The 18,926-nt window shown below is 39.2% G+C and overlaps 1 protein-coding gene across 2 annotated transcripts in view; it reads right to left on the reverse strand.

Annotated features, from left to right (window-relative positions):
• LOC306988891 (phosphofurin acidic cluster sorting protein 2) overlaps nucleotides 1-18,926 on the reverse strand; it is a 78,389-nt gene that overhangs the window by 40,740 nt on the left and 18,723 nt on the right. For both annotated transcript variants that reach the window (XM_079594063.1, XM_079594062.1), the window contains exons 2-4: nucleotides 10,894-10,981; nucleotides 4,656-4,745; nucleotides 1,839-1,964 (exon numbers count right to left, since the gene is read on the reverse strand). In XM_079594063.1, the coding sequence (XP_079450189.1) occupies nucleotides 1,839-1,964; nucleotides 4,656-4,745; nucleotides 10,894-10,981 (304 nt within the window). The remainder of the gene's footprint in view (nucleotides 1-1,838; nucleotides 1,965-4,655; nucleotides 4,746-10,893; nucleotides 10,982-18,926) is intronic.

An 18,926-nucleotide genomic window follows, 5' to 3' on the forward strand; every position in this document is an offset into this window, starting at 1 on the left:
TTATAATGATGAAGTTGCAATTTAGTACATTTCAAATATATTAGCTTTAAAAGCAATGTTGGATAACACAATACAGTTAAAATTATAATCATAATTATAATCATTTTCATGTGCTTTAGTATGCTAATTTGACATTATTACAAGTGCAGTTTTTAAAAGTGTACTTAAGTGTGTTCAGAAACATAGTCATGAAAGTGTATACTCTCTAAAGTGGCCTTTTATTTCATTAATATTATGTTATCTGCAAGTACAAAAAATGAAATTAGCTGAACTTTAGAGTGCTTTTTTCACCCACTCTCTATATGTAATTTCATAATTACTTCTATTGTCTTTATAATGTTTAGTGCTGAATGTACTGATAAGTATATATATATATATACTAAAATGAATTTTTATGGAAAATGTCATGTAGGATGAATTCAGGAAGCAAAACAAAAGATAATTAAAACATGACGATTTAACCCCTTAAGCGGCGCCCCCTTTTTTTTAATAGACATGAAAATGCACATGCCGAACTTAAATGGTTGTAATTCAAGAATGCTTTGGAATATAGATGTGAGATTGGTCTTGTTTTAAAGAAGATATTTGGAATAAAATATCTTGAAATACATTTTAAGAAAGTTAAACAGAAAAAAAGTTATAGAAGTTTGAGTTTATGAAAATGTGCAATGTTAAAAATTTAATTATTCATATTTTATATAAAATATATATTTTCAAAACCTGGTGGACTCTAAAAATGCAAAAAAAGCAAAGCCAAAAATCTGAACAAGTTGTGTTTCAAATGTTAGGTTGATATCTCAAAAAATGAGCTATCAGTGAGATTTAGTTTGGGCGCAGTACCACACTTCTCCACTAGTGGACATTACTGCCCATATAAGAGCGCCTCCATCTCCATATGTTGTTTGAGTCTGAACCATTATTTTTTACAATTTTCATACAATTTATGAAGTAGACATCCTATTCAGAAGTAGTGTTGGAAGTTTGGCAGATTTTGAAATGAACTCAACCTCTAAGAAACACAGAAGATCACGTATGTGCATTATAGCTCGCTGCCACATCACTAATGACGAATCTAGTATTATTTTCTTTATATTTAAAACATTTTCAGACCTTTTTTTTCTAAAAGAATTGAATGGATGCTATCTTCTGAACTCTTGGCATGAAAACAAACTGAGGTTTCTACCATTCTTTCATGATTTTTCATGTTCATCACTATTTCAAATATTTCACTATTTCACACGCCTTAGGAGTATGAACATATTCTTGTTTCAAATAGATAAATTACGACTTCTATGTAATTTATTTTGAAAATCAGTCACCAAATATGTAAACTAGGGATTGTAAGCTTTCAAATGATATATAGTTTGTCAAGATTTTGTATAGGATATTACTGTTTTAAATATGTAATGGCTGTGGTGCCAATATAAGGGGTTTAGAACTCAAGTTGTGTTTAGGTGAACTTAAGTGTTTAGAAACATAGACATGAAACTGTATACTCTCTAAAGTGGCCTTTAGTTTCATTAATATTATATTATCTGCAAGTACAGTTAAAATATATATATATATATATATATATATATATATATATATATTAAATACACATTGCATTCAATACGATTAAGTGCACTTCTTTTGTAATATAAACATCTGCCACTACAGCCAAACAGTAATAATGTGTGATGTGAGAGAACAAGTATCGACATATTGACCACACATGAAAGTTGTGAGTATGTGCTGGTTTTACTACTGGAGAGGGGTCAGATTATAAAGGTCACAGTCTGTCCGGCACAAGTCTCAATGCACTGGACACCGGGCTCGAGTGATTCATTCGTCCGTACCTCAGCCATATTAATAACACCAACAGCCAGCGTCTTGTAGCCCAGAATAGTTCTGTTTTTATAGCGTTTCCTCCTTTGAAGCATGATCTGCAGCCGGTTGGCATCTCTCTTCAGGAAATGTGGGTACTAAAGAAAGGAAGTATGACAGAACAACAGCGATTTGGTGCATATTGTTGCTTCGTATTACATCATTTTCATCAGCAACAATGCTAGCACACACACTTTATTTGATGAAATCTCATATTTCCTGTCAAAACAACTCTTACGAGTCCTGAACCGTGAAAGGGTTCTTGGAAGAAACAAAGGGAAAGTGGTAATGAAGTGAACACTTCATGCTAAGACTGCTGAGGACTTAAACGGAAAAGCTTTTCAGAGGAAATTCAATGTTTCTGCATAAATGGAATATAATGTTTTAAGTAATTAATACATTCTTAAACATTTTCTCTGTTAGAAGTGCAACTAGATAGAATCAAAACACAATTGAATCAAAATGATACATGAAAATATGCATTTTTTTGTGGGAAAATTATATATTTAAAACAATTTCCCAAAGTAAAGGTAGCCCGACAACACATTGGATTTCTTTTTCAATTACAGTCATGTACACTGCAATAACAAAATATTTGATCTACTTTTTATTAAGACCTTTTTTTATTCTGTTATATTTTAGCCTTTATTATTGACATTTGAAGCAATAGTGACAGGAGAGGAGAAAAGGGAAAGGAATCACAAGCTGGGACGTCAAGGGTAAATGATGAAAAGATGACAGCAAATGATGATTCAATTGTTCACGGTAAGTCACGCCAGCATGGCTGGACGCATCAATGAGCAATTAAAGACATTTTAAGATGATTTTAGGCTAAACGCCTGAAAAATCATAGATACAGTCACTAGTAATATGATCTTTTTCGACCAGTAGGTGGCGCTGTGACCAAATTGATGTGGTGTGGTCAGAGTGAGGTGACAATGCAAAGTTATATATGTCAATATGCCAAAGCATTACAGGGATACAGCCTCAGAGTCGTTGGCATGGTCTGAAGATGATACGATTCGATTTTGGTGAAAATCGGACCAACGGTCCAGAAGGAGTTTGAAAAAGTAGGTTTAAAGAAAATCAAAATGGCGGACAGGAAGTTCGGCCGACTGACAAAATTGGTGTCTGTGTTCTGGGCATGACCCAAGGAATCTATTAAGATCAGTTTTACAATAGGCTAATTCGATCAATAGTTATTAGCATTTTTTTTGTGGAAATTTCATTATTATTTTTGACTACAAGGTGGCGCTGCCCCAAAACTTTTTGAGTACACCCAAAATTGGGTATCGTATGACTCGGCATGCTGCACCGAATCTAAAAAAGGCAATTTTTTATTTTATTTTTGACAACACCATTTAAAAGTTATAAGCAAAAATATGCATTTTTCATATCTCCTGACCACTAGGTGGCACTGTCCCGAAACTGTGCAGGTTACCTCAGGTCATGGTTTTCAGAACACACACCAATTTTGGTCAGAATACGCTAAAGTCTTGTGGAGATATAGCCTCACGTTCATTTTCGTGGGATCTTCATCAAATCAATTTGCGCGTTTGACGAATCAATTTGAATGGTTCAAAAGTTATTAGCATAAACGTAAGTGCAACTTTGAACAGTTGGTGGCGCTAGAGGGATTGAGTTAGAGACTCCAAATTCGCTATGATGACAGTTCAGACTGTCCTCTATCTGTGTGCCAAATTTCACAACTTTACCGCAAGCTTTCTATGGAAGAATAAGAAGAAACGGAAGAAGAAGGTGAAGAAGAAGAACGCCAACGGATACAATAGGTGCCTTGGCTCCTAATTAACTTTATATGCAGTAATTAATCACATATACAAGTCTTATTTCAATTAATGTATTATCCATAACAAGTTCATTGACTAAATTCAGTTTTTAATACGTGATGCACATATTCAGATCACATGACCTTCCAGAACGGCCACATAATAGACACTCACACCTAGTCCCGTCCAAATTGGCACATGAAATCACAGATGTACTCTATTTATAAATGAAACTCGAGGAAAGCAAATCCTGTGGGAATAGTGCTTAAAGTGTTAGTTCACCCAAAACTGAGAAATACGTCATCATTTACTCTCATGTCCTTCTTTTTAATCTTGGAAAACACAAATGAAGATATTTTTAATGAAATCTGAGAGATTTCTGTCCCTCTATTAAAAGTCAATTCACCCACGACTTTCATAAAGATTTCGTAAAATGATTTGAGAGTTTAATCCAAGACTTCTGAAGAGACATGATTGCTTTAACTGATGAACTTTTGTTCACGCATAAACATTGATCAGTGGCACTGGACCACAAAACCAGTCACATGGGTCAGTTTTTTTTTTTTATTGAGATTTATATATCATCTGAAAGCTGAATAAATAATCTTGCCATTGATGTGTGGTTTGTTAGGATGTATATTTGGTCGAGACACAACTATTGAAAATCTGGAATCTGAGGGAGCAAAAAAATATAAACATTGAGAAAATCTCCTTTAAAGTTGTGCATTTATGTTCACGATTGTGCTGCATTCCCTCACAAAAATACATGTTTTATATATTTATGGTAGGAAATGCACAAAATATCTTCATGGAACATGATCTTTACTTAATATCCTAATGATTTTTGGCATAAAAGAAAAATCTATAATTTTGACCCATACAATGTATTGTTGGCTATTGCCACAGATATACCCGTGCGACATGTGACCTGGTTTTGTGTCACAAATGTCCCTGTAAGACTGTCTCTTGTAGCGTCAGACACACACAGACCGACGGCTGTACCTGCAGGGAGAAGGTGAGCTCCAGGTCGGTCTCCATCAGCCCGCTGGGTGGGAGCATGTACTCATTCGACCTCAGGATGCGTTTTGAGCCCTGAGAACACGGAAAAACACGCATTCCCATTAAACATCACTTAAGAAACTCCTGCGAATCAATGAGTGTGACGTCACCGAATAGCGGCTGATGCTATGCTAATTGAAATGTTGTCCGTATGGTTCGACAGCGAAAGCATAAAACATGAGTCAGTCACACTGAATGTGTTGGATCATTGCAGTCACTGTCCGTTCGGCTTTGCACATCTGAGAGGCGAGTCACGATACGGGCTGTCATGCTAACACTCGGGATATAAATGTAAAAATCTCGGGACGCTCTAAAAGGAAAACAGAAAAAGTGAGTTTTTGAGCACAGGTTAAAATGGGAGACAGTCAATCTAGACACTTTTGGTCTTTTTTGTTTTGTTCGTGCTCTTGTAGTCAACTTTCTGTATACTAGCAGACAGTGAACTATTAAAGGGGGGGGTTAATGCCCTTTTCACAAGATGTAAAATAAGTGTCTGGTGTCCCCAGAGTGTGTGTGTGAAGCTTTAGCTCAAAATACCCCACAGATATTTTTATATAGCATGTTAAAGTCACTTTTTGATGGTGAGCAAAAACACACCATTTTGTGCCTGTCCCTTTAAATGCAAATGAGCTGCTGCTGCACAGGGGGCGGAGCTTCAAGAGCTCGTGTCCTTTTACCTCACATATACACGCACGCGCACGCACACACACGCACGCACGCGCACGCACGCACACACACACACACACACACACACACACACACACACACACACACACACACACACACACACACACACACACACACACACACACACACACACACACTTTTAGCCTTTTTTATATTCAGGCCGGAGTCAGAAAGATGGAGAGACTCGAGAAGAAGTGACAACATGTAGAAGAACAGGACATTTCTGAATGGTTAGTTGGTGAATTTATGTAGATTATGTGTAGTTATCTTCTAGTCTGTGATTAGCATATTCTGTCTTGATAATCTATAAATCGTGTTCAGGGGGCGGGGCTTATGTACATTTTAGGGTTGTGATGTCACTAACCCGGGAGGAAGCTCGTGTAGTCTCTACCAGCCGTTTGTTGTAATATCTCCCTGTGCTTTGAGTGTTGTAACTCTGCAGATGTTGTTTATGATCAAACAGCAACATTACACACTAACTACAGTTAGAAAAGTGAAATCATACTCAACCACCCCTTTAATAATTTACCACAGTAGGTAAATGTAAAGTTCGGCAAACTACTTCTCGATGTTGTATGTCGTTTTTTTATGATGACATTTTGTAAAATAGTACAGCTGATTACATGCAGCATGAATACAAGCAGATGTGAAAGTGAAAGTGATTTTTCAGTATTCTATTATTTTTGGTAGGAACAAAATTTAGTAGAGGCTATTGACCATTCCCAAATCTATGCCCATGCGCAGAAATAAAGGCCGCGATAAACTTACGTCGAAGTTATTTTTCATTCTTCGCATAGGGGTAGAAAGAAGTTTGAAATACGTGACTTGCGCTATACCGTTAGGCTATGTTTACACGGAAACGATCTGAAGAGAAAACGCAAAAGTGGCGTTGCGTTATCACTTTTTATTCTGCGTTTAGACAAGTGTTATGGGGCGGGGGGGGGGGGGATCTGCGTGCATATGGTGACGCAAAAGTGTGAAATTGGATGTAGTGTGCACTCCAGGCGGCTAGGTGGCGATGTGAAGCACTGCCACACAACAACACCAAGTCCGCGCGCCTGCGTACAACCAGCATATAGACTTTTGCGTTTTTACCCGTTAGACGGGAACGCGATGGTGGAGCGTTTTTAAAGGGGTGGTAAAATGCCATTTTCACAAGATGTAAAATAAATTTCTGATGTCCCCAGAAGTGTGTATGTGAAGTTTTAGCACAAAATACCCCCACAGATATTTTTATATAGCATGTTAAAGTTGTCACTTTTTGAGGATTTGCAAAAACGCACCGTTTTGTGTCTGGCCCTTTAAATGCAAATGAGCCGCTGCAGAGGGCGGGGTTTCAAGAGCTCATGTGTGTTAGCAGCTGCTATTACCTCATGCAGACACACTAAAATGACAGAAACTGTTCTGTCTTTAATGTCAAAACGGAGTCAGACAAAGATGGAGAGACAACATGTAGAATGCAACAGGACGTCTCTGAAAGGTTAGTTGATAAATTTATGTTGCTGATGTGGCGTTAACTATCTTCAATTAGCATATTCTGTCATGGTTATCTATAAATCGCTCGTATAGGAACTGTTGTGAGATGCACACAGAGTGACTTTCGATTGCATGTGAAAAGATGGATGCTAAAGTTTGAGTTGACTCACTTCTGTGACAAAATACTATACAAATATTACAAATACAAATATTTGACTTGTTCCCTCAACTGCGTGTTCCCGGGGGCGGGGTTTATGTACATTTTAGACTTGCTGATGTCACTAAACCCGGAGGAATGTCGTGTAGTCCCTACCAGCCGTTTGTTGTAGTCCTTAAAAAAAACGATTTCTTTAAAAGCAAATATCTCCCTTTGCTTTGAACTTTGAGCGTCATAACTTTGCAGATGTTGTTTATGCTCAAACAGCAACATTACACACCAACTACAGTTAGAAAAGTGAAATCATACTTTACCACCCCTTTAAGATTTCCACTCTGCAGGGTGGAAACGAAAGATAATCTGATAAAATATGTTTACGCTTTCACCCGCGAGCGTTCTCGTGTAAACGGGGCCTTAGTGAACATCCCGATGAAGTCCACGATGCTGAGATCAGCAGTTCAGAAAGCATGTGATCATAGGATGTTTGAGCCAGCTCTCCACTCACGTCACGTCTATCTATACAGCACCAGTGCTCGAAGCGGGGCGGCACTTCTACATTTCACTCTTAAGCGTACCTGCACTTTTTCTTGCATACCGCTACTTATTTTTTAAATTTGTTTTAACAACTGTTTATTGAGTTTTCTTTTTTAAAGTCAAGAAACACAAAAATACAAAGCAAAAAGCAACTATACAAATCTAGAACCCAACCAATCCCCCCTGGTAGACTTCAAGAGAGAGAAGAAAGAAAAAAAAGTACAAATATAAAATGTAGACCCCCCCAAAAAAACAAAAAAAAAACTTTAATAATAATAAGCACACCGCTACTTCTGGAAACAGTGTTACGGCCGTTTCACAGCGCAAGCGGTGATTGATTGATATGGTGATTTCATAATCAATGAGTGCGTTCACACCGCGAGCAGGAGCAGTGTGTGAGCGTCAAGCAGGAGCGTCGCGTGAGCAGCAGCGAACACGGGTTTCGGCGCGAGTCTATTTCTGCTGCGCTGCTCACGCTCTATTAAAGTGATAGCACACTTTTGATGGACAAAACAAATATGATTTCACACAAAAAGTGCCCAAAATGCACAACTCTAATGTGTTTTAACAAGAACTGGAGGAGGCTACGTCAGAAAAGCAAATGAAGACTCAGAAATATTTATAGAAAATTTACCCATTTTTGGTAAAAGTAGTGTTTTATAAAACAATTAAAACGAGTAAACTAGTCAGAATACGTGCACACGCACACACACACACACACACACCACTTGTACATACATTTATGTTGTTAATAAATAACAATAAATTGTTGTTGCACCAGCAATATCTCCAAGTTTAGTTTTTCACTGCAGAAATCTCAAATGTCATGATTTGCCAGTGCACGAGAGTACCGGCACCGTTGTTCCCACACTTCAAGCACTGCACAGCACTTTATACAACAGATTTTACAGCATTACACATGAAACTAGTGTCAGCGTCTACAATAAAGCGGCTCTCCAGTGTGTTCATGTCTTTACACGCGTCTGAACTCGACGGACTGAACAGAAGAAATGAACCGAAGAAGGCGGAGCCTCGTGGCCACACCCACCTATTACATCATCACCACTGACCAATGGGAGTTTGAAGGTGTTTACCAGCCAGAGCGAACTTTCCCAGAAAGTCAAGATGTCTCCAACTCCTGAAACAAACCGGCCTGATTTTGTTTAGAGATGACGTCGCATCAATTCATTCTTCACTTTTGCATGAGGTATTTATCTGATGTGAAGAAGCTCTATTGGAAACCACAGAATACATCCATCTATCAAGGTTTCTCTGTAAAAAGCACATTCAACCCGTCAAGGAGACAGAGACAGAGCTGCACAAACAAGCTCTGAATGAAAAGTAAAAGAGTCGTGAATGCCGAAGCCTTCAAAGTGTGGACTCAAGCGGACACTTTAGGGAGCAGACGAGGAGGAATAATGAGATATCTGTCAGGAACATATCTTCAGTCCTTTTGATGAGCAGACATTATTTTAATCACCGAGGCAGAGCTTGGGGAGTATAACAAAAGCTTTATTTCCAGGGTCTGAGGAACACAGAGAACCCGCTCAAAGCCTTCAATGATGACGAGGGGGCGAAACAAGTGCACTTCATGTTCCCTAAGCGGATGTGCTCTAATCCTCGCTGAACAATCACTTCCCGTCGGGAGTTAAACATAAAGACTCACCTACAGACTGCTTTAAATATCACTGATGCTCATTCCTGTCCTAGTTGGCATTGTGACATTATTTTCATGAAAATGTGTACCTAAACATTACCGTATTGCAATAACCTGTTGATTTTTTCCTCATTCTTGTATTCGCATTACTGTAAAACTGTAATAATTCCTGTAATACTACCTTGATATATAGGCCTGTCAAAGTTAATGTGTTAATACATGCAGTTATTATGTCTTTGAACATGTGAGCTCGCATCCGTGGCCTGAGGAAAGACCTCTTATTTTCCATCTTAAAAAATTAATAAAAGCATAATAATATATAAAACATTTATCATGTTTAGAAACATTTTGAATTGACTGATAACCATACTAAATACTTCACATACTTTAAATAATTCTAACAAATTAAATTGCAATGATTTTTTTTACCTTGCAGTAATGTAAGGGACAACCAGGGAAGGATTTGTGTAAAAATGCAATATTCTTTTTTAAAATGTCCCAATTAAAAAGTCTTTATCATTCCAAAATGAGTTTTAATTAAAACAAATTGATTATTATTTTAATTGAAATATTGCAGTGCACTGATTTTTCTCAAAAAAAAATTTCCATTCACTTTTTCATTTTTTTTCATTCCCTTATTCCAATTTTCATGTAACTGTTAATTAAATGTTTATCACAGTCACACCAAAAATTATTTGCCTTAAAGATGAAAAATCTCCCCTTAACCCACTGATAAAAATGTCTGCCCTTTAAAATCTAGCCAACAACAACAACAACAACAACAACAACAACAACAACAGTGAATTTTGATTGTTCATCTGTCTGCTGAATTTTGATTTGTCCTTTCTGCCTTGCATATATTTAACCGTGTCAGTCTTTATACGGCAAAGACAGTGTTGCATTAAATTGTAATTCTCATGCAAAAGAAAACAGTGTCATGACAACACTAAAGCCCCACTAATGCGGCTATTTACCTCAAATAGTAATACATAATATCTGTGAGACGCTTATATATATACAGTAGTGGTCAAAAGTGATGTCCGAAGCTTATATTTGATTTTAATGACCCTACAAGTTTGATTAAACCCTCAAAAAAATGTTTTAAATATGAGTGAGGGAAGACAAAAAAAAACTTTAAGATTTAATCTGACAAAAATATTTGGCAAAAAAAAAAAAAAAAATGCATAGAAAACAAAAAAGCTCCATCATAATCAGTAATTAATATTTTGATGGTTGTCTTGTTTTAGCATAATTTCCAAAATTGATTTCGCAATTATCACAAATGACTCTCCAAACACAACTACACAATATGCTTACAAAATCTGTTATTAATATTTGAATAAAGGATGAAATCGTCAGTCTAGGCCACTGCTGTATATTTCTCTTCTGAAACGGTCAAAGCCGTACACAAGTACCAAACACAAGCCGTGTGACCAACGCGACCCATGTGGAATGCTGAGGGCCTCCAAGTGCTCTGAAATTACCCTCTCAATATATCCCACAATGCACTTCTCCCCCCCAACTGCCATCTTATTGCGTTCAATCCCATCTTCCCACTGAGCAAGCTGTCGCCTTGGCAACAGCTCGGTTACCACGGTGTCTAGTGTAAAGCTCTGAGCCCGTGTGATACCAAACACACACACACACACACAGAGATGTGGTCCGTTCACCTGTATCTTGACAGCGATGACGACAGAACTGAGCTCGCGGTCCAACTCTTTCAGAACGATCAACTTCTTCAGGGTCAGACTGCACAACCTGAGAGAGAGAGAGAGAGAGAGAGAGAGAGAGAGAGAGAGAGAGAGAGAGAGAGAGAGAGAGAGAGAGAGAGGAGAGAGAGAGAGAGAGAGAGAGAGAGAGAGAGAGAGAGAGAGAGAGAGAGAGAGAGAGAGAGAGAGAGAGAGAGAGAGAGAGAGAGAGAGAGCGCTGTTAAACGCTGATGTTCCTGAACGGAGAAGTGCCTCACAGGAAACACACAGAGGGAATATTATCAACGTTTTGATTGCTTATAAGGTAAAAACAGGGCAAAATAATAATCGTTTAATAATACAAACATAATAAAGAAATAATCTATGGGATCTAATTGACCCTTCGCAGGGAGCTTGATTGACAGGTGATCTGACCAATCATACTTCGCCATCCGCCATTTTGTCCGACAGAGCAGTCAGGAGAGTTAGTAGATTAACATGGGAGGATCTGAGCTTGAGAAGCGGAGTGTACTGACGTCTTCCCGCGGTTAAAACAACATTCCTTCTGATGTTCATTCACGTTTATTTGATGCTATAAATGAACTAGAGGGAAGAGATGATCGGTTCACGATCGATTAAAGAGCCACAAAACGTTATTTATTGTTAAATTTCTTTTAAAAAATGACCAAATTTGAAAGGTGATGCTGTTTAATATCAAAAGTAAGCTGGTCTGTGTCTGTCAGTGTCTCTGCTCCGCGATGTGTTTTTCACTGCGTGAGAACATGGTGTGTGTGTGAGAGCGGCGTAGCTTAATGGACATAGCAACAGTAACTAAGGGGGGCGGGTCTTTGCAAACAGGCAATTGGGTTGTCAAATGTACCAGTACCAGTCGGTACTAAAAAGAAGTACAACCGAGGACCGGATATATTGGGTACCACGCTGCTCTCAAGCGCTCTCATTCATGTTTGTTTGAGCGCTCTCTGAGCATCAAAGGTTTCTATTTACATCGTGTTTTTACAAGCGTTGAGCATTGTAGCCAATCACAATCATATCTGTTGAGCGCATGAACCCAACGGCCAATCAGAGCCGCTAGTCAGTCGGTTAGTCAGAATCCGCTCAACACCGGTGAAAACTCACACGGTCTTGTTTAGTTCAACGCGAGCCGCACACTCGCGACCCTTTTCATTATAACCAACAGTGTAAACATGACGTATAATAGATTCATTGCACAATTAAGGCGAGACATTACACTAAATTTTTTTAACTAGCAGATATCACCATGAAACTTTCCCAGTTGATTACCTACATTAAGATGAGAAAAAAATGTATTACAAGTTTTCTGTAATTTAATGTTTAAATATGCAAATTAGGCAATATCTAATTAAATATGCTCTAATTTGCATATTTAAAAAAACTAAATCTGAGTATTGGATAAAGCCAGGTTAAAAAATCTTATATTAGATGGGAAAACAATTACAGAGGGATTTATGGATATCTACTTTTGTTATCCTGTAAATCAGAATATACTGTCAATAGCCTTAAAAATGTTTATTTTCGCCATGTTTTTTGGAATAAAAAGTTACATAAATCCGGCTAGGAATAATATATTTACAAATCCCTCAGTAAATGTCTTCATGATATAACTAGGTACAAGACTGGAGAGTTTGGTGTATCGGTGCAACTAAGGTAGAGATTTCGGACTTGGAGAATGAGAGGAAAGTCATTTTGAGAAAGCGGGCTTTAAAGATTTATCATCAGCCAATGAGATTGCGCATTCAAAAGTAAATGACCATATTTGGATCGACAGCATTGTACAGGAGAGAGAGAGATGTCCAGCGGTGTGTGTGATGACGGTGCAGACAGAGATCGCGGATCATGTTGATTCATAACGCCAACTTTTGTTGAATTTCGGAGAAACCTACAGACGCAAATAGACAAAGTGTAGAAAAATAAAGACCTAAACGTGTATTTCTGACTTTTTTTCACAACAAGTCTGAAAGAAGACTTAAACATAACTGAGTGGTGGGCCTGGAAGCAATTAATCTCAACGGTTTCAGTTCAAATTAGCAGCTAGCATAGCACATGCTAAATGTAACCTATTTACCATGCAAATTTAATGAACAGGTATTATTAGCCATTAGCATATCGCCACCAACTAGGACTTCAGCACAAAGGTAACAGCATAACAGAAACTCCTTTAAATGTCAAGGTTAAGATTTTTCCCTTTGCTAAAACAACACATAAAATTACACTTCATTTAAACATTTATTCTCCTATGCAAAGCATGCTGGGAACTAGAAATCAGATTTTCAAAGTTATCAAGATGATTTCATTACTACAACTTATTAAAAACATTTACTCAGAAAGTTCAGTTTTAATAACACACAATATTAAATGGGAATAGGTGGCCTATATTTCGAGCATAACGAGCATTAAACTGGATCAATAAAGCCTCAGGCCAGACAGGAAGTTGAGCCCTCCACATCCTGTGACATCATCACGTCCTCAGGTAGCACAGAAACGCAGGAGGCTGCCACTAAAATTCACATTATTTTCTGAATCGTTTGATTTATTCCTCGGATTTGTTGAAATATCAATGTGTTCGCGCGTCGCCCTTGACATTTCGGAAATGAAAACGCAAGGAACATGGATTTGAAAGGAGCCTTTGAACTTCGAATATGACTTTCATGCTCGATATTTCTTCACCTTCATGTTTCCAGTAACTGAGAATCAGTGTCTGTCTGGAGCTTATCTTGAGATTCACACACACACACACACACACACACACACACACACACACACACACACACACACACACACACACACACACACACACACACACACACACACACCTCGATCTCTCTGTCCTGTATGACTCACCGTCTCTGAGGACTGAAATCTCTCAGTATTTTCACTCCTTCCCTCTCTGTAAACCCAGCTTTGGTCTCTAACTCTACAAATAAAACACACAACCACACACTAATCTCACTTACCAAGTCTTACGTTTCACACTCACACTGATCAGAAGATGTCGTTCTCCATATTATTAGATTTTTGGCCCATTGTCGTCCACATATATCCACAGTATCTCTCCACCCTCTCCAAGACCTTCCCAAGTAAACAGGCTGTTCTTGCTACTGTGCCTTTAAGACTTTTATATGTAAATGAGCTCTGTTATGATTGGCTAACTTCTTCACAAGTAAAATACTTTTACCATAGCCGTAGCTCATGCTGCTATGATCAAGTTGTGATGTTTTAACCATAAAGTTTTGTTTTCTAGTCGAATAATAGGCGAATTTAAAGGGATGGTCCGGAGTAATCTCAACCTAGGGTCGTTTGCACCGTGACCTCGAGCCAAACATTTTTTTTTTCCGAAGTGTTGACAACTTAGTGTTAACTAATAATTGTTGCAAACTGGTAATAACAACAAAGCATTAGTGCATTCCTGGAGCTGGGCGTCGCTACGCTACATCCTCATGCATCGCTTTCTGCCAGGACTTTTACTGGCTTTTCCCAAATCACGGAAGTGACCTCGACGTCCGGGTTAGCGGTAGCATGAGCCATCAGGAAAGTGTTATCTAAATAAACTCCTGATGTACTTACACACTTCCCAATGCCTCGTTTTATGAGTACAGAACCTCTTTGCACTACTGTAGAAGTTTGGTGCCGTCCCGGGCATTATTAGTGCGGTAATTTACCAGATACAACCTTGGAGCCGTTAGCGCCCGCACTAAGCCATTCGCTGATATCTCTAAATAACCTCTCACTTTAATAATGTTCCACCAAGGGGGAAAAGCTTCTGGAGGGTGTTTGACTCGAGGTTGTTTTTATTAGCCTCTTGCACTCTACCTTTGTTATGTAGATGTTGTGATGTTTAAACAATAAAGTTTAAAGGGCACCTATTATGCAAAATTCACTTTTACATGGTGTTTGAACAGAAATGTGCGTTGGCAGCAAGGGCGTAGGTTTGGTCTCAGCTTTGGTGGGGACATCCCACCCCCACACCACCCCCTTATTTTTTCAGCCAATCAAATGACGGCGTTCCTTGTACTGTCGTACTGGCCATGGGAATCGATGCAAATAGATGCAACAGGGTTTTTTTCCTGGCTCAAAACCAGCGGAGTTGGTAAAATTCTGATGATGTATTTTATTAAAAAGATAATTTAACTTGTATTTTTCATATACCAACATATAGCCTACTCTGTTTTCCACAGTACTTTTGTGGGTGGACCTCGGTACCTCTAGGGGGGGTCCGGGGGCATGCCCACCCGTTAGAAAATTTTGTACATTTTAAAGATAAATTCATTAATCTGGTGCACTTTGAGTCACCAGAATCCGCTGTTAAAAATAAATAATCCACCCGCCCAAATCTATGATATTCTCTGATTTAGATATCTGATCATCACATTACAATTATTCAAATGATCAGTTTTAAGCATGATAATATGGTAAAATGTCACACTGTAGTAGGGTGATTTAAAAATAACATATATTTAAAATAGCCTAAAAGTTCTTCTTTTGGCAAAATTACATTTCTTTAGCCTAAACCGAGGCGTTACTCCCTTCAAACTTAAATTGTCAATGTTTCATTACGTCATGTTGGAAAACAATCTTATCAGAATATATATATTTTTTACCTTTATAAAGGGCATTTCCCCCTAATTTTATTAAATGTAGGCTATGCTCAGCGCCAACGCTCCCACCACGCGCTGAAAAATTGCCTAATGAAAATAAATAATAATGCCGATATTATTTCAGTATAGAAACACAGACATCACGGGAGTCTCCCGCATATTGATAGCGGCTCACTGATGCCCGCGAATTAGTTAAAATCTCCCGGAATCGCGAGCGCGCCCGCGAGACAGATACTGTGCTCCAAACCGCGTAGCGCGTGCACGGCAGAGAGGAAGACAGAGCGACACAGGACAGAATGGACACAGGAACCCAACAGAACCGTCACGGTGGAAAAAGTGTATCTGAGCATGTGACTGTCTATCCGAGTTTTGTCGAGAGCAGAAGCCGGCACCTAATTTGACGGAGGCGGCCGCCTCGTAATTCTCTCACAAATATTGGTGGGGACAATTTTGTCATTTTAAAATATTGATTGGGACTAGTACCTAGCGTCCCCCCCTAAACCTACGCCCATGGTTGGCAGTGTGTGTACACAACCACCCTATAATGATAAAAATCCAACCAGTGTTTTTTTTTAAATCCCCATAAATCATAAGCACTGTCTCAGAACGAGCTGTTCTCAGAATCAATGCAATGTGACGTAGAATTGCACAAGCCCCGCCCACGACTGTTGATTGACACTGCAGTTTGAGCATAGACCCGCCCTGAGTGAGCTGGACACAAGCCCCGCCCACGACTGTTGATTGACACTGCAGTTTGAGCATAGACCCGCCCTGAGTGAGCTGGACACAAGCCCCGCCCACGACTGTTGATTGACACTGCAGTTTGAGCATAGACCCGCCCTGAGTGAGCGTGACACAGTCCGCCAGTGTGTCGACGCTGGAGCAGCTGTAGAGTGTCTCTGAAAGCGATTGAGGTGTTTTGTTTTTTGGATGTTAGAATAAACATAGCAGTCTTCATTTACTCTCGTTGTTACTCGAGGATTGGTCAGTACAACTGCTCTCGTGATCAGCTTACAGTCTCCGGAGCGACAGGACTAACGTTACTGATCACGGCGGAAATTAAAGTGAGAGCGAGCACTTTATGACAGCTCAAGCTCATCGAGTCGTTTTACAGATATACAGTTTACCACGAGTAACGAGTGTTTTGTGTACTTCGCTGTGTAACGTTATGTTCCATGATAATGAGAGAGAGAGAGAGAGAGAGTGAGTTTATGGATAAGACTTAATGCACACTTATACTGTGTTTATTCTTACAGTGATGTTCTGCAGTAAAACTAACGCTTCATCTTTTGTGTGATGTACAATAAACTTAATTGAACTCATCAGTATATTTTGGTATATAATACTACAGCAGGCTTGTATAATAGTGGAGCAGATGGCATATATAAGTTATAAACGTAATTAAAATAAACATACCTGTTCTATCTCTATTCAGCATATATTCTCTAGCTCTGTGGGCAGTATTGTCCGACTCGAACACCGTTACTGTGAGTTTCTGCTTTGATATTGTAATCGTTCTGCGAGATGAGATTGTCCTGGCTCTGAGTGTGAGCTGGTTAGGCTCCGCCCCCTGTGCGTGGAACCGCATCTCATTAACTTTTAAAGGAGACACACTAAGGCCTTGTCCACACGAACACGGGTATTTTTAAAACCGTGACTTTTTTTACACGGTTCGCCCGTTCGTCCACACGGAAACGCAGTATCAGGTCACTGAAACCGAACATTTCTGAAAACCCCGGCCAGGGTGAGGATTTTCAGAAACGCCGGTTGCAGTGTTGTCGTGTAGACAGTAAAACCGGAGTTTTTGCCTTGCGACGTCAAAGTGTGCGCCGTTATCCGCTGTGTTTGACGTCAGATTGTGCGCCGCTGACGGCTTCTGATTGGCCAACGTGGCTTTACGGTTATGGTTATATCGCCGCCTGCTGGTGTGGAATGCTCTTGACGGCGCTTGATAGCGTGTTTTTGCATTTTCATGTAGACGGAGATTTTTTCAAAAACGCAAGAGGAAAAACTCCGGTTATAAAAATACCTGTGTCCGTGTGGACATGGCCTAAAACGGAGCGTTTTTCTCAGCCCCCAAAAAATTACAATTTAAACATGCTGTAAAAAATTATCTGTGGGGTATTTTGAGCTAAAACTTCACACACACACTCTGGGGACATCAGAGACTTATTTGACATCTTGTGAAAAGGGCTATAATAGGTTTTGTAATCAAATAATAGGCAAATTTCCATGTTCTCTATGAAATTTAGAATTAAACGGACTATTGATGCTACTGCACCTTTAAGATTTTACATGTAAATGAGCTGTGCTATGATTGGCTAGCCTCTTCACAGGTGAAATGAGCCGTAGCACATGCCATAAAACATGTTTTTTAGTTTCAACTTCAACTATTTTGAATCAGAGCGAGATGAATCACGGGTTGAAATGTGAAACTCAACATTAGAGGTTTGTTCATTACACATTTGCATTAAGCTCCAGGTCTGCATGAGGCACTTCTGTGCCCGGATTGACCCGTTTAACTGGACGCGCGGCTCTATCTGCGGTCACATCCCCTCAGCTGGCCCTCATTCACGGCTCGGATGGAGAACAGAAGCGTTTCTGCTGGGTCAGCTCAAACTGCAGCTATTCAGCGCCGGCCACTGAAAGGCCCTGGAACGGCCCCGCACATTCCTAGCCGGGGATCATGGGAAAAAACACAAACAGAGGCGCATTCACTGTTCTGGCTCCGTCTCTCAGGATCCAGTGTCAGTCTTACATAAGATCCTGACCACTGCTGATCCAGCATCTCCTCGGGACAACCTCCCAGAGTCCCAGGATCTCACAGACCCGCAAAACAGTGCGACCCCAAACTTGAAAAAACTGTGTTAGTGTCTCTTTAAATAAGAAACCAGTCACATGCCGCACGGGTATATCTGTGGCAATAGACAACTATACATTGTATGGGTCAAAATTATCCATTTTTCTTTTATGCCAAAAATCATTAAGATATTAAGATCATGTTCAAAGAAGATATTTAGTAAATTTCCTACCGTAAATATATAAAACATGTATTTTTGTGAGTGAATGCAGCACAATCGTGAACATAAATGCACAACTTTAAAAGAGATTTTCTCAATGTTTCCATTTTTTTGCTCCTCAGATTCCAGATTTTCAATAGTTGTATCCCGGCCAAATATTGTCCTATCATAACAAACCATACATCAATAGAAAGCTTATTTATTCAGATTCCAGATTATATATACATCTCAATTGACCCATGTGACTGGTTTTGTGGTCCAGGGTCACATATCTTCTATGGTATACTCTGTAAGTGAGAGAGTAATCTCGAGGTCACGCGCTCCGGGTCGTGGAGAACTGTGTTCGGGGGGGATGAGCTAA

Source organism: Phoxinus phoxinus (assembly GCF_949152265.1).
Source record: "Phoxinus phoxinus genome assembly, chromosome: 20".
Lineage (NCBI taxonomy): Eukaryota > Metazoa > Chordata > Actinopteri > Cypriniformes > Leuciscidae > Phoxinus > Phoxinus phoxinus.